At 39.5% G+C, this 15,612-nt stretch overlaps 1 protein-coding gene across 2 annotated transcripts in view; it reads left to right on the top strand.

Annotated features, from left to right (window-relative positions):
- The window catches only part of LOC149068225 (EF-hand domain-containing protein 1-like), a 52,138-nt gene that overhangs the window by 8,210 nt on the left and 28,316 nt on the right, over positions 1 to 15,612 (top strand). For both annotated transcript variants that reach the window (XR_016195224.1, XM_089251816.1), the window contains exons 4-8: positions 2,555 to 2,692; positions 4,244 to 4,477; positions 6,686 to 6,806; positions 7,028 to 7,248; positions 14,377 to 14,517. Coding sequence is in view for 1 of the 2 variants with exons in the window: in XM_089251816.1 (XP_089107942.1) it covers positions 2,555 to 2,692; positions 4,244 to 4,477; positions 6,686 to 6,806; positions 7,028 to 7,248; positions 14,377 to 14,517 (855 nt within the window). In the remaining variant the exon portion in view is untranslated. The remainder of the gene's footprint in view (positions 1 to 2,554; positions 2,693 to 4,243; positions 4,478 to 6,685; positions 6,807 to 7,027; positions 7,249 to 14,376; positions 14,518 to 15,612) is intronic.

Here is a 15,612-nt window from a genome sequence, read left to right as displayed (position 1 = left end):
TCCCCTCTTCAAAAATGTTGCAAAACATTTTAGGAAAATGGCATCCATAGATTAACATGCTAGAGTAAACATTCCAACGTCATTTCCCCAAGTTTTTGGAATTTCCACATTCATATTTCTGGCATGGGGGGGGGGGGGGACGTATGCTATTCAGAAAAGTGTACTTAATGGCATTGGCAGTTCTTATTAGTGTTGGTCTCTTTGGACATTGAGTCTTATTGTACCTCCACTGAATTATGAAGCCTAAAAAAATGGGGGAAAAATATTACTATTATATAATATAATTAAGATATGCTATATGCACATGGAGATATTGCACCCAAAAAAGGGTTGATACCGTTTCAAAAAATTAAGTGTTCTGAAAAGGCATAGAGATAAGGGATGAATTATAGTGTTGCAAAGAGTTATTGTCACTATTAATCTTCTATACCTAATAAAACATTTGTAACACTTGACACTTCTATATTATGATGTGCAGTAGAGTCTCAATAATCTGACTGTGCGCTAATCCATCTAGCCCATAGTTTCCCAAACTTTTTTTGTTCCATTGCCCCCTCCCATTTTTCAGAAATTTTTTACTCTCATCGCTTTCCAACTCAAGCATTCCCATAGGATTATATGCTATACCTGTATCTTCTGTCACCCCCTCGACAATTCCATCGCCCACCAGGTGGCAATATTGTCCACTTTGGGAAACATTGATCCAGGCCGTCCAGTGATCCAGCATTTTTATAAAGTTTTCCCTCAAGTATAGAAGAGGGAAACATGCAACTGCATGCCTGTGCCTGGAAGTTTAAATGCTTTAAATGGGCTTTTTCAAAAACTAATTTCTGGTAATCCTACTATTTCAGTAATCCAACACACCCTGGTTTGATAGGGTACAACAGATATGATGACATGACCACAGAAAAAGATTGCTACTTCAGGGAGTTCCGCACCAAGGGGTTAGCACACCAACCTCTTGGTCAGTATAAAAAAAAAGGTGCTGTTGGGAATTGGCAATAAATTGTAGGTCCTTTTCTAATTACCCCTCATGTGCAGAAAATGACCATGGGGCAACAAAAATGATCAAATAATTCTGGTTTGATATGTTCTGGATTAGCGAGAACCTACTACACTTATAGTCCTTATACCTTTTTGATGAAGGATTTATAAAATCTTTGGCGATTATTGAAATTTTAAAAATTTGTTCTCTCGAGATGGCAAACTCTTTGACAGAAGTAGCCAAAGCATTGGGTACAGGATCTAGCGAAACTGATTTCAATGGTATATATTTAACGCAGTCATCTAAGTTACATGATTACAAATTAGATACGGATCAAGGACAATGTTCCCGGGAAGGGCGAAAATTATACAGGTTTGCAAGATTGTCCTGTATTTTATGAGACACATAATTTTTTTCCATATTTTCTAGTTATTGAGCGGATTGATCACCTCCACCCCCTATTTTTTAGATCTGTGCCTGTCATAAATTTGTGTAGACAAATTTAGAATTAAGAAAAGTCTAGTAGTCCCTGTATCATGTGCTCATCGGATTTCTCAGAAGTTTAGGCAACAAAAAACATTTCTCTCATTGGAATACACATTGCACTATGCAAAGGTATTATCACCAAAGCTCTGAGATATGATATGATTCATTTTGGTGCTCTTCATCGTGTGTTGAAGTCACAGATCATGGTGTTAAGGTATTGTTTGGAGTTTCCTATTTCAGTATATACTGTCTTGTCAATTCTATCAGAAGTGGTTTGTCCTTGGTGCTTTTTTATGTGCACTCCTAGTCACATCATCTTGAAATTTTTTGGGATGTGTTTTCACAGAGACAAGGTAGGGTTGAATTTTGTTTTTTCCTTTGAGACAGACCATTGATATGAACGAAGCAATAAACCTTTGAAGTATATCAAGCATCAGCAATAAACCTTTGATACACTTTTGAGTATCACACATTTTTACACATGGATTTTCCCATTTGGAAAATGGCAACCTGTGGACAGGTTGGCTTTCTACAGACTAGATATCCTTTAGTGAGCAAAAATCAAAGAAATGCAACAATGAATAAAGTCAAAAGACCATTGTCTGAATGGGCAAATTATTCATGGATTTCCTCTGATAGCATATTTTACCACAAACTTTCAGAAAGATACAGCTCAAGTCTGTACCCCTCATGCTCAAACGTGAAAAGAAAGACAAGTGCACTGTAAAAATTGGTTTCTTTACCAAGACAATTCACCAGCTCACATGGCTAACTGATAGTCCTTAGAAACATTCAAGATGGCGCTTGTGTCTCAGTAGATGGAAGAAAACTTGCTTAGGGCTGGTATTCCAGATAAAGAGTTCTATAAATGTTTCCAGCAGTAAAAAAAGCCGTTAAAGCAAGTGCAAGATCAGCAAAGAATACTAAAACGCACATGATTGTAAAGCTTAACACAACTTCAGAGAAAAAATAATTATAGTTATTTTTGAATGCACTTGTTATTATTGAAGTTTTTTTAGGCAGTTATCATTTTTACGCATTTGTTTTTTATTTCAATCTATGAAATGCAATATCAATTCTTAGGGAAAGCTTCTGAGGAAACAGGCTGTACCGAAACCAGATGGTGAAGCCATGTACAAATGGAAAGACCTTAATATCGGTATGGATCTGATAGTGTATGGGAAGAGAATCCGGATAACAGACTGTGATGCATGGACGAAGGTCAGTCTAAAAAAATTATTAGATGAGTAATTCAGTGTATTTTCTCTGTTAGGTTCAGTTGGAAGAGTGTGTATGATGTCAAGTGAATGTGATGTCATACTCACATGAATCATGTGTGCATATTTTTTATTTTTGTTCAACAAAACAAAAATATAATTTTTTTTGACAGCAGTATCTACTAAAGAGCCATTCAAGTATTGCATAAGCAGAATTTTAAGGATTTATAACTTTCCTGCCCCCCCCCCCATAGCAAAATTAAACAATGATCCAAAATGCATTTTTAATATGTGGTAATTTTAATGTCTAAACTAGATGACATCATAATGGGTCTCGAGACAGTGGAACCTCTCTTGAATGTCACCTTTGATCGATTTTTTCACATGGTCTAAAAATTTTCCTGTGTGTGTTATTTAACCTATATTAAGCAACCACCTCTCTGAAGCGTTGTTTTCTCGAAGCTGTATTAGAGAGGTTCCAATATAAAATACTAAACTGTGATTGAGGAAAAAAACTCCCTTCAACGTGTTTGCAATGTAGCAGACAACAAATGGAGCAATGTGGTGTTGATCCCCCCACCCCCAATTAAATTTATGAATATCCTTGTGAATTTACAGTGTGAAAAAAAAATTGACGCTCAATATAACGACCAGTTGAATGTTCGACCCAACAAACGAGCAGTTAATGCTCATTATCATGACCTCTATTGAAAGTATATCCATCAAAAACTGGTATTATATTTGGTGGTCTTAAAATCTAAAAGAGGACATATAGGATAATAGTTATATGGATATACTTAGGCCTTATCATATTGGTTGTTGTAATGGAATGGTCACTATAACATGTGGTCGTTATAATGAGCTTTGACTGTTGAGATCAATCCCCTACTTTCACTCTGGAGAAAAGGGGGAATGATGATGCCTTTTTCTTTGTTTTTGCTTGTTGATTCTGTGTTGATTGGTATGGTAGCTCACATCGATGAGACACTAACTTACTGTTCTAAAAGAAATGATCAAATACTCATGAGCTAAATATCATCTTGGTCCTGGTAAGAATTTTTCTTGAAACAGATGCAAAACAAGAATGGTGTCTAGAGGACTGCTAAGTATATTAGTATTGCAGGAAGTCTCTATATGAAATAGTTCTAACTCAAACCACTCAGCAAGAAACATAAACAGAAAAAGCTGTTATGCATCAGCAATTAAACTGTTTGTCTAGGTGTGATCAGCCTTTGTGCACAGAAAATACAGTGGTGCAATGAAAATGATTGAAATGATATTTTTGTGTTGGCAAATGCAAATTTTTACACATTGCTTGCTGACATAATCATGATTCAAACTTCTCCCCCTACCCTTGCCATCAGAAGTAAATAATAGCAACCCCCACCCATCACCCTCGAGACTTACGCAATACTTGGATGCCGCCTCCCCAAGAGCCTATAGGCTCTGTTGCCTGGTGGTAGAGCATTTGCTTAGCATGAAAGCATAAATAGACTTTATGTAATTCTAATTATTCACTTGAATATTTAACAGATATCATTTGAATCTTCTCCAGGAATATATGACAAGTGCTGGAGTTGTGGTGAATCCAAAAATTGATGATGTACCCGAAGATTCCTATGGTAAGAAATTGCGGGAAAAGGCTGCAAAACCTCGCATGGTATCTCATAATTTAGATGACGAGAAACTATGGAAGTTTCTGAACAAGAATCAACAGGTTCTGAGGTTTTATGCACTCTGGGATGACACCAACAATGATCCAAAAGAAATGAGGAAAGTCAAGATTCATGTATGTTGGTATAGATTCATTATTAATAGTTTCAGTTTACACAATGCATCTCAAATGGATCACCTGTTGAAAATGAAAAACCATGAAATGGCAAGTACAATATCGTGAATTTATCTGTAGGGAAAAACACTTCAAACAGAAAAATAAATGTTCACATCAAGCAAATTAAATTTTTGAAACAGAACACAAAAGTTTGCAAACCCTATCTCAAAACTTGGTTCAACAAACAAAAAAACAGATTTAATGTTTAAAAATCTGATTGGAAATTTCTGCACTTTTCCTTAGTATTAGTTCATAACCCCCTTCTTTAGCATGCTTTTTTAACAGGTTTCTGTTTATATAATGTTTGCTGATTTTATGTTTTACATTTGGATAAAATACAGTAGCTGCTTTCAATTCCATCATAGACCTTTACCATTTGCCACTTGCGTATTCTCTTGCAAGTATATCTTCCATCCGATATATTTCCAGTTTACTGCAAAATGATTAGTCTATAACGAGGATTCCCATGGCCCGCAAGGGGGCAATCTGAGTTTTTCTATGAAGGCTTGGAATCTTTCAAACTCCCTTCATTTTTTTTATATCATTTCAAATTTTTAATTTTTGAATTATTTCTTTGTTACTTTTATTTTTCCCTTTCAGTGGAAGAGGTTTGACTAAGGGTTCTTAATGTTTTGTGCTCCCAGGAAAATTTGTGCCTGTCAGTCCACGGACCCCCTGTGCCAATAAAATTCCTTTAAAAAAGAATATTCTGTGTAAAGCAATGTAAAAACAATTGAGTTGATTGCTTTCTCACCCAAGCACTTGTGGACTGAAAAAAAAAAATTTAACAATACTGTACACATATTAATAGTACTTATATAAGCATTCCTGTTTAGGTTGTAAAAACTGTTGTTCTTTGTTGGTATGATAGTGCCATCTATTGCAAACATAAGTAAGTGTGACATTGTTAGGAGTGTGCATGTGTTCTCATTTTTGAGTTTTAGTATCTGGTAACCCTATTCTAAAAAAAGGCACAATGTATCCAAATGATCATTATAACAAGTCGGTGTGGGGGGGGGGGAGTTCCCTGACAAAAAGTGCAGGTGGGGGACATCAGGATTTCAGAGATGCTTTGGTGGGGCATGGCCTAAAATATTTTGGGAACCCCACTGGTCTATAATATGAATGCCACTGTCTAGAATTTCCAACATTCACATTCCTGTTGCCTATGCCAAAATGTATGACTTCTTTCTTGCTCCATATACCTTAGATTTGACGAGCTCTCATGCCTGGACTCTAATTCTTTGGCAAAATCTTGTCATTGCTGCAGTGTTCTTCAGCTGCTCAGGAGATTTTTTCTTTCTGTATTCACTTCCAGATTGCAAAATAAGCTGTTCATAAAGTTAAATCTTGATATAATGATACTCTGGGAGCTACAAAAAAAATTTACAGGAATTGTTATTTTTATCAATAAGGCAGAAGTTTCATATTCAATATTTTTATGGAACCACAAAACATGTTTCACCCATGGAAGAGATGAATCAAGGGCCATTTTAATACATGTGCCACCAAGGCACTGCCGGGGGGATTGCCAGGACCTGCTTCTCCCATGGACAAACACGGCATGCCAGGGGCTCAAATTTTAAGAGCCTCAAATTGATTGCCTTTTGTATTACAGGTATAGGCCCCTCTCTCTTCCCAACACCTCTGCCTCAAAGAACATTATAGCCTATAACAGTGTTTCTCAACCTTTTCAACCCATGCTCCCCCAGGACCATGTTTTCTTCTCGTGCCCCCCCCCCCCCCGTCTTATTTGGGGTCCCTCTAATCCTGTACCAAAGCAAGGCCCTTTCTATTTACTGAATTTAATCAAAACTGAATTCATAATGAACAAAAAATTTTATAAATATGTTTGATCCCTGGCCAGGCACGGATTCAGAAGGTGGGTAATCATCCCTCTCAAGAGTTGAATTGTATGAGAAAAATAGGCCGGCATAAAATATGGGACAATCCAATGAGCCTTCAAAATAAATCAAACCTCCCGATACATCACTCTGGATCCATGCCTACCCTGCACTAGAACTCTGAGCTTCCTTCTTGTGATGCTTTTAGGCATCGCATTGAAATGTGGTTACCCCAAAACAGACCATGATCTTCTGTTATATCAGGTCTATGTCCTTGTTGTACAGACAGGATTATTCTATAAATTTCCGTATTTTGTTTTAGTTCTTCTTAGAAGATGACACTATGGAGGTGGTAGAAGTTCATTCTGTGAATGATGGGAGAGATCCATTCCCGATGGTTATTCGACGACAAAAAATTCCCATTGATATATACACCGTTCCAGGTATGATGATTAATTGAGCTTTTCTTAGATTTTTCTTTCTCAGTAGAAATCATGTATGGTGGCTCTGAAAAATTCATTGATGGTATTTGCCACTCGTTAAATACAATAAAAGCCAGTTTGAAAGCGAATCCACAGATGGTAAATTTTAATTTTCACATTGAAGTTCAAATATGATAACTCTTTTTTTTTTCTTTTTTATTTGCATGCATAATTACATCTAGATACGTTTCCATCCTGTTACATGGAGTACAGTGACAAAGAAATCAAAAACTGGTATCTTCCAAAAGATCTCATGGTTGGGAAAACGATAACCGTGATGAAGAAAAAGTTTTTCATCTACAACTGTGATAAGTTTACAAGAAAGTATTACCAAGACTTTTTCGACTTTGACATGCCGCCTGCTATTGATGTCGAGGAGAAGCCAAAAAAACCTGTTCCAAAGGTAAGTGAGTGTCTTACTGGAAATGGTCGTTTTAGGGGATTCAACTACTTTACAGTTCAGTTATTTTTTCAAAAGAACCATCAGTTACTGTTACAAGTAAATTTATATTTTTCTTGAATTTCAGAAATTTTGACTTACTATATGCAGGAAAAAACACTTATTAGCCAAATTTGAAAATAATTACTTCTTTTGTAATGTTGGCTTCATACATGTTTCAATGGGTGCACAAACAGCCAACTTTACGAGATCAGGATTTTTTACACTAAGAACATAGAATAATTTGCTGACAGGTTATGAAAGCTTTGTCCCTCAACTTAATACATTGGCTTATCTTTTTTTACTGGAGCCTCAAGGTGGCTTTAAACTATGGCTCAAGCACCCTCACAGTGTAGGATGAGCCATTGAGTTATTTATACACTTTCAATCAACTGCTTGGATTGGATTGGATTGGATTTTAAATTTTCTGGCGCAAGGACCAATTTGGTCAAACTGCGCCAAAACAAATTATAAAAATAAGAAAAATCATCCTTTTGTCATGTCAAAATACTAAAATCATGCATGATAAAAAGCAACGTAAAGCATAAAAAAATGACATGAATTGTAAAAATCTATAATTTGTTATAAAAACCAATGGCTTTGATGAATTTAAAAATGCGAGATGCATCGCTGTGGTAATTTAAAATGTCATGAAGTGAAAGATGACTTTGACCAAAAGCGGTCATAAAATGATGACGATGATGTGAACAAGTAAAAGCATGAGCAATGGTTAATGGACTTTGACAATGTGGGCACTGTGGCTGACTCTCTCGTAATAAAAGATATGATTGTGTGATACGACTGTGTCCTATGCGCAACCGGGCAAGCAGAACTTCCTCCTTTCGGTTAGTTCTGCAGCTCGAACGCCAATGGCCAAGTGTGGGCTTGATGGCATGTAATTTGTTATTAATTTGATTGTTCCAATGGTCCTGCCAGCGGTGATGCATCACTTCCCGGAGGATTGAGAAGTGGTCACTGGCAGGTACCAAAAGGTTATTGTCAATGTTAGTTGTTGTTCGAGCTGCAGTGTCTGCTCTTTCGTTGCCTGGTATTCCTACATGACCTGGTACCCAGTAAAATTTTACTGTGGTACCATGATGAATGAGGTAATGCAGTTCATGAAAAATGGAATGAATGAATGGATGAGTGTGAAACGTACAGGAACACAGTGCTTGTAATGTGCTGAGAGAGTCGCTATAGATAATGCATCGTCGGTGGCGTTTGCGTCGTATATGACGTAGAGCCTGAAGGATTGCGTACAGTTCTGCCGAATATATAGTGAATGTGTCTGGAAGTTTGAAAGATGTCTCCTCACAGCAGATGTAGGCACAACCGACATGGCCAGGGCTCTTGGAGCCGTCGGTATATATGGGGAAGTACCTGTTGTACCTACCCCTGTGCCTAAAGAATATCTGTCGATATATGACATCTGCTGTGGTGGCTCTAGGGTATAATGATAATGAAAGAGAGACATCTGGCAGAGACTGCTCCCATGGTGCCAGTTGCCAAGCAACTGGGGCCACACGACTGATGTCTAATTCTAGTTCTTCCACAAGTGCCCTCATACGAAGACCGTAAGATGGAACACATGAAGGGCGAGCAGCAAATAGTCTATGAAATGAGGGATTAAAAGTGACACGATGAAGTGGATGACCTGGTAAAGACTTCATTTTGATATAATATTTCAAAGAAAGTTGTTGGCGTCTTGATGTCAGTGATGGCTCGTTGCATTCGACATACAGGCTCTCCATTGGAGACGTCCGGAAAGCTCCAGAACAAATCCGCAGGGCGAGATGGTGGACTGGGTCGAGCACACTCAGATAGCTCAGAGGTGCGACCCGTATACAATGGAGCCGTAGTCGAGCTTCGATCTTATTAAAGCTTTGTATAAGTGGAGGAGCGACTTACGGTCAGCTCCCCACGATGTAGAAGAGATGACCTTCAAGAGGTTCATCGTCTTCATGCAACGAGCTCTTAGTTGCGCAATTTGAGGTTTGAAAGTGAGTTTCTTGTCAAATGTGATGCCGAGGAATTTAGTATTTTCTACAATAGGTATTAGATTGTTATTGAGAAACAATTGTGGGTCATCATGTAGGTCTCGACGCCGACAAAAGTGCATAGCAACAGTCTTGTCAGCGGAGAATGAAAAGCCGTTATTATGAGCCCACTTGCTAATCTTGTTGAGAGCGGTTTGTAATTGTCTCTCGGCTGACCTCATATTCACTGATTGGTAAGATATCAACAGATCATCCACGTAGAGTGCGCCAGTGACAGACAACGGGAGTTGGTTCAACACCCCGTTGAGTCTTAAAATAAAAAGTGTAACACTTAAAATGCTACCTTGAGGTACACCTTGTTCTTGAATTTGGGGAGCTGATAACGTGCTTCCGATCCGTACCTGAAAGATGCGGCGAGCAAGAAAGTTCTTAATGAAAATGGGCAAGTTGCCCCGCAAGCCGCTATTATAGAGGTCGGAAAGAATTCCGTGCCTCCAAGTACGGTCGTAGGCCTTTTCTATGTCGAAAAATATGGCTAGCATATGCTCCCTCTTCACAAATGCTTGTCTTATTGATGTCTCAAGGCGTAACAAATTGCATGTTGTGGACCTGAACCGTCTAAAGCCGCTTTGATGTTTCGATAAAATATTGTTAACCTCAAGGTAGTGCGTAAGGCGATAGTTCACCATGCGTTCCATGAGCTTACATAGACAACTGGTCAAAGCAATAGGTCTGTAACTGTTAGGTTGTTGAGGATTTTTGCCAGGCTTCGGGAATGCAAGAACTATGGCTGCTCGCCAGGTGTCAGGAAATGAATGACTGACCCAGATCCGATTGAATAAAATAAGTAAATGTGACAGTGATTCTGGTGAGAGATGCCGAATCATGGAATAATGAATAGCATCGGGCCCTACAGCTGAGTCAGGACTTCGCCGCAAGGCCGTCGTCAGTTCATGAAGGGTGAACAATGAGTTGTACCCCTCCGGTGTAAAAGGCCGGAAGGTGTACGATGTATGTTCGGCCGATGATTTAATGGGATGAAACGATGGGAGATAATTCGCATCACTGGAGACAGTGGCGAAATGGGCGGCGATGGTATCCGCAATATCCCTCACATCGCTGATGATAGTGCCATTGGTGTTTAAAATGGTGATTGGATGAGACTGATAATGACCATTGATTTTTCGGATCCGGTCCCAAATGACTTTCGATGAAGTAGATGAATTGATTCCCGTGGTAAACTTTTGCCAGGACTCGCGTTGAGCCTGGCGCCTGGTTCTTCTCGCTATCGCCTTTGCTTTTAAAAACGCCAACTTGTTGTCATGGGTAGGATACCGCCGGAACCTACTCCATGCTTTCTTTTGTGCTTTAATCGTGAGATTACATTCGTGGTTCCACCAAGGTTTAGGAAATTTAGGAAGTTTCGAGGAGACTTTAGGTATTGTTTCATTTGCTGGAGAGATGATACAACTGGTCACAAGGTCGACACAGTGGTCGACGTCGGGTTGCGAAACCATATCCTCCGTGATTTCTGCCTTGACCGTGAAGTCTGCCCATCGGGCGGCCACAAGCTTCCACCGAGGAGGACCCTCAGGTATGCTATGGCTTCGATCAAGGCACTTAACCACTAGAGGAAAATGATTGCTCCCGTGGAGGTCCGGATCAACCGACCAGGACCAGTTGGGCAAGAGTGAGGGTGAACATAAGGATAGATCTATTGCAGTGAAACTATTGTTTGGGGCATGAAAATGAGTGAAACTGCCATCATTCATGATGGCGAGGTCCATGTCTTCTAACAGCCGTTCAACCATTTCGCCACGTGGGGTGTTGCTGTTAGAACCCCATATCAGGTTATGTGCATTGAAGTCTCCAAGAAGAAAAAATGGTGGAGGTAATTGATCAATCAGATCTTCTAGATCTCTCTGTAAGATGGTGTCATTTGGTGGCAAATAAATGGAACAGATGGTAATTCTTAGGCCTGTAGAGATTTCCACCGCGATGGCTTGCAGGTTCGTGCGCAGCGTTAGAACACGCGACGACACGTAATGTGGAACCAGCAGAGCAACACCGCGGCAGGCTCTACTCCCGTCATCGTAATCAATACGGAACAGGGAATGTCGCCTGATGTTCCATGTCTCCGAGGGCTTCGTAAAAGTTTCCTGGAGTGCCACGCAAACAGGATGATAACGATTGATCAAATCCTTGAGATCTTCATAATTGGATCTAAGACCACGAATGTTCCATTGGATTATGTTGGCCATAAATTAGGTAGAAGTAGACGGTTCGAGGTCTTTAAATTTATTCCGGTCTAGTTTCCGGCGAGTACCACCAGATTCTGATAGATTATCAAGATCCATGTCACCAATTGACTTGTCATCAATTAGTGACACATTCTTGAGGGTGGGACATTTTATTGCTCTCTGTATTGCTTTTCTTGAATATCCGGTCTTTTTAGATTTATTTCCAGAATTAATCTTGGGTTTAGTAACAGTAGGTTTTTTGAATGTGTGCACTGTTGCTTTTCCTGCCTCTTCTTCGGAGGTAGTGGACTCCCTCCGTAATCCAGCAGAGCAACAGCAGCCACAACTATTACACGGTTGGTTAGATGATGATGTTTGAGTTGATGTATCAGCTATTGGTTCAGTCTGAGTTGTTACGGATGCTTTGGTGACATTGTTAGTCATATTAGCTGATGATGGATTTGTTACCATATTAGAATATGATCTATTACCTATTGGAGTTTGGTTAGAGGTTATACGACGGCGTGCTTCGATATATGAGATGTTATTGAGGACCTTGATCTTCTGGATCTCTTTTTCTTCATTCCATTTCGGACACTTTCTGTCAAATGCGGGGTGGTCGCCACCGCAATTGACGCACTTGAATGGTGAATTAGTGCAGTTGTCCGAAATGTGGTCCTTCTCACCGCATTTTGCGCAGGTGGGTTGACTGCGGCACGCCGTTCGTGAGTGACCGTATTTTTGGCAGTTAAAGCATCGAACAGGGTTAGGAATGTATGGCCGGATTTTGAGGTTATAATAACCTATTTTGATATCTTTCGGCAATGTTGGTGATGAGAATGTGAGAATTATGTTTCGTGTGGGAGCTGGATTGCCATCTTTGCGGCTCATAATATGTTTGGCAGATGTTACGCCTTGAGACGCCAGCTCTTGTGTTAGTTCTTCTTCATCCATGTTAATTAAGTTAGTATCTGAAATGACACCACGTGAATAATTCAACGTGGGATGGATTTTGACTGTTATTGGAATGTCTCCGAGAGATGTGAGCTTTTGAATGAGTTCGGCTTGTTTGGATGTGTTAGTCTCGATGAGAAGGTCTCCTGAACGAAGAGCCTTCACCGATTTTAAGGTACCAACTGTGCCATAGAGAGCTTTATCTATTACAAATGGTGATACTTTGGCCAGCGGTTTTTCAGCATCTGAAGAGTGCAGAAAGAAAAATGAGACAGTTGATGAATTTGAAGCAGTTACATTGACATGTGTTTGGTTTGAAGCAGTTCTTTGACGTTTTGGTGCATTTTGATTTTTTTCCCATATTTGAATGGGTATGGTTCCACTCCCACCCACCATGCCCACCATGGAGCCCTACAAGGGGACGCGCACACGTAACCGGTGAAGGTTAGTAGCAACGTCAGGTTAGGTGGGAGCTATACACCACCAAAGCAGGCGAGCAGACGCGTTCAAGATCCAAGATCGTCGTGAAGCAGCACCAACAAACCTCAACGACGTCCGGCAGGCCCGGCCCCTCTACCTGCCCAGTAGTGTAACCCCTTCAGCCACCGAGGCGACCACAGCCGATTGACCTGGACGGGGCTAATCCAAGCCTCCCGTTTCGGCTGAATCCGAGGCCAAAGCTAGCGCATCAGGCTAACCAGGATCCCCATCTCCAGCCTTACGGGTCTCCACGCACGGCAAACACGCAGGTAGACAGCGTCCCAGACAGAGCATACGCTAGAAGCAACGCCCCGTCTGGGAGGACCCCTCCCCGCCTAAGCGGGGTCCACAATGAGGGGTTGGACACAAGACATAAACATGTACAGGACAAAACAAGATGCAAGACAAGTACTGTAAGATGTGTAGAAAAAAACATGTAATCTTGGCTATTGAAAGTGAAGTATATGAGCACAAAAAGCGATGACAATGACGTGTGATAGATTTAGCGTTACCCAGAGTGCACCACGAGGAGGCCTATCACATTACATCCCAATGTGATAGGCCTCCTCGTGGTGCAAATCAACTGCTTCAACAAGGGTACACCAGTATAGTTTAGTAAGGGACAATTTCAGGTTGTGATGTCTCAGAGTTTTTCTCTTAAAGGGTTGTCAGTAAATTGAACAGCTTACCTCTGTGGGTCGTGAATTCTAGCACAATCGACACATTTAAAAAGAAGTATGATAAACATAGTGGGATAAATTGAGAAGCTATCCATACTTAGGTAAGATAACCGTAATATATTTTTTTGTGGGCCGTGCACTATACAGCATTAATTATTAGTTTTTTCTTTCATGATCTATTCTTTTATATACGGCATATGGCATATAGTATATATTTATATATATTATATATGGCTACGGTATTTTGGTCTATATTTGACATGCATATTTTTATGGGCATCTTTTTCCATTCACCTCGTTGGGCAATTTGCCTGTTGTGGCCTTTGTGTTCGTATAACATATGGCTTCCTCAAGCTTGTGTCTGAGAAAAATATTTCCATAGGAAAGGCGCTAAATTGAAAATTGACACTCTTTCTATGTTTGGCTGACATGTGCTATACACTTAAATGCAGGTAATGCAAAAAACATGGTTTGGCAAATATAGTTTTTGGAATGGGGTTGGCGAATGATCCATATTGCTGAAAGAGATGAAGTGTTTGATATTCATCAACAATATTTAAAAGTAGATCATAGAAAAAATCAGGAAACATTGTATCAAGAGAACAAATTGCCGCTACTTGTAATAGATTGCTCTTTCTCGTATTTGTAAACAGTTTTCTTTTCTTTCTGTTTTTTGCGCTTGTGTGTATCTTTTTTGTACTAGTTTTCTTAACCATCCCATCCTTTTGTATCCATCTACAGGATGTGCCTCCTCATAACGGGATTGGAACATGGGAAGATTCGCTGCAGTCTTGCATATATTCTGTGCCTAGACCACCTAAGAAAGATGTATTGAAAGTTTATGAGAGCGATGACAAATACCTGAGGTTTCGTGCTCACATGGTAAACAGATTTATTTTTAGTTTGCAATCTGTATTTTTCTCATAAGTTCCAAAAAATTATTTTTCCAGTTTTCTGTGCTTTCGAAGTTCATTGTATGCCTGGGAAATATTCCCTCTGGTTTTATGTGTGTTGAACTTGTCTGCGAGCGGATTGGCAATATGTCATGATCACCTATAGTGTATTTCATGATTTTGGGTGCACTGAAGCATTTTAACCTTGCAAATACGCGGAGAAGTATTCTGTTGATGTACTCCAGGAGTTGAAAAAAAAATTGAAGATTCACAGAAATTAGGTGCAGGTGTGGAAGCACTGTGCTAAATTTATAAAAAAGAATTCAAATTATTATTTTGCTTGATGAACCTGTAGAATTTAATCCAAACACCAAGTAATTTCCCGCGTGGACCATTTTGGATGATTTTTCTCACAAATATGGGAAATTTCCAAACATCACTGATTGTTGATTGAAAAATAAAGTCACAAGAAACATTCCAGAATCTCAGTGTTGTGAATGACAGCCGAAAGAGGGGTGAAATTGATGCAAGATTTCAATGAACTCTTAACTGAGGATGAAGAGCAGAATCAATTTTTTCTCCAATGTATCGAAGACCACAGGAAGTAGTACCCAGACTTTGACCTTTGAAAACCAAACACACCCCACTTCCTATCTCATTGAGATATCGAAGTGTTCCCGGAGGATGGGTGTGTCTGGAAATTTCATTAAATATCTTCAGAATAATGAATAAAAATATTACATATAGATTGCACATATAAATTCACATATAATCAATGTTCGTCAATGGACGTATCGTAATATATGGAGGGGGAAATTAAAAATCAACTGTAAAATCTACATCATAATCTTCTGAAAGTTTTTGATTCCATCCGAAGATGAACATTCTAGCGTCCATGCGCTCTAAACAATGTCCCTTGACACTGTGGTCATAGCTTTGTTGAGGTACATTCTTGAAGAGTCTGTTGGTTCTTAAAATCTCACCGAGATAGTGGATGATCCTGGAGTACACAGGACAGAAGTCCTGTAGTACCCAGAGTGCAAGAAGGCTACTCTTAAACAAACATTTATTTAAATATATTATT

Source organism: Pholcus phalangioides, unplaced genomic scaffold (genome assembly GCF_987345545.1).
Source record: "Pholcus phalangioides strain wild (caught in Gottingen) unplaced genomic scaffold, Ppha-v1.0 ptg000027l_1, whole genome shotgun sequence".
NCBI lineage: Eukaryota > Metazoa > Arthropoda > Arachnida > Araneae > Pholcidae > Pholcus > Pholcus phalangioides.
The sequence above is the reverse complement of the archived record's forward strand: the minus strand, read 5'-3'. Positions and strand labels throughout refer to the sequence as shown.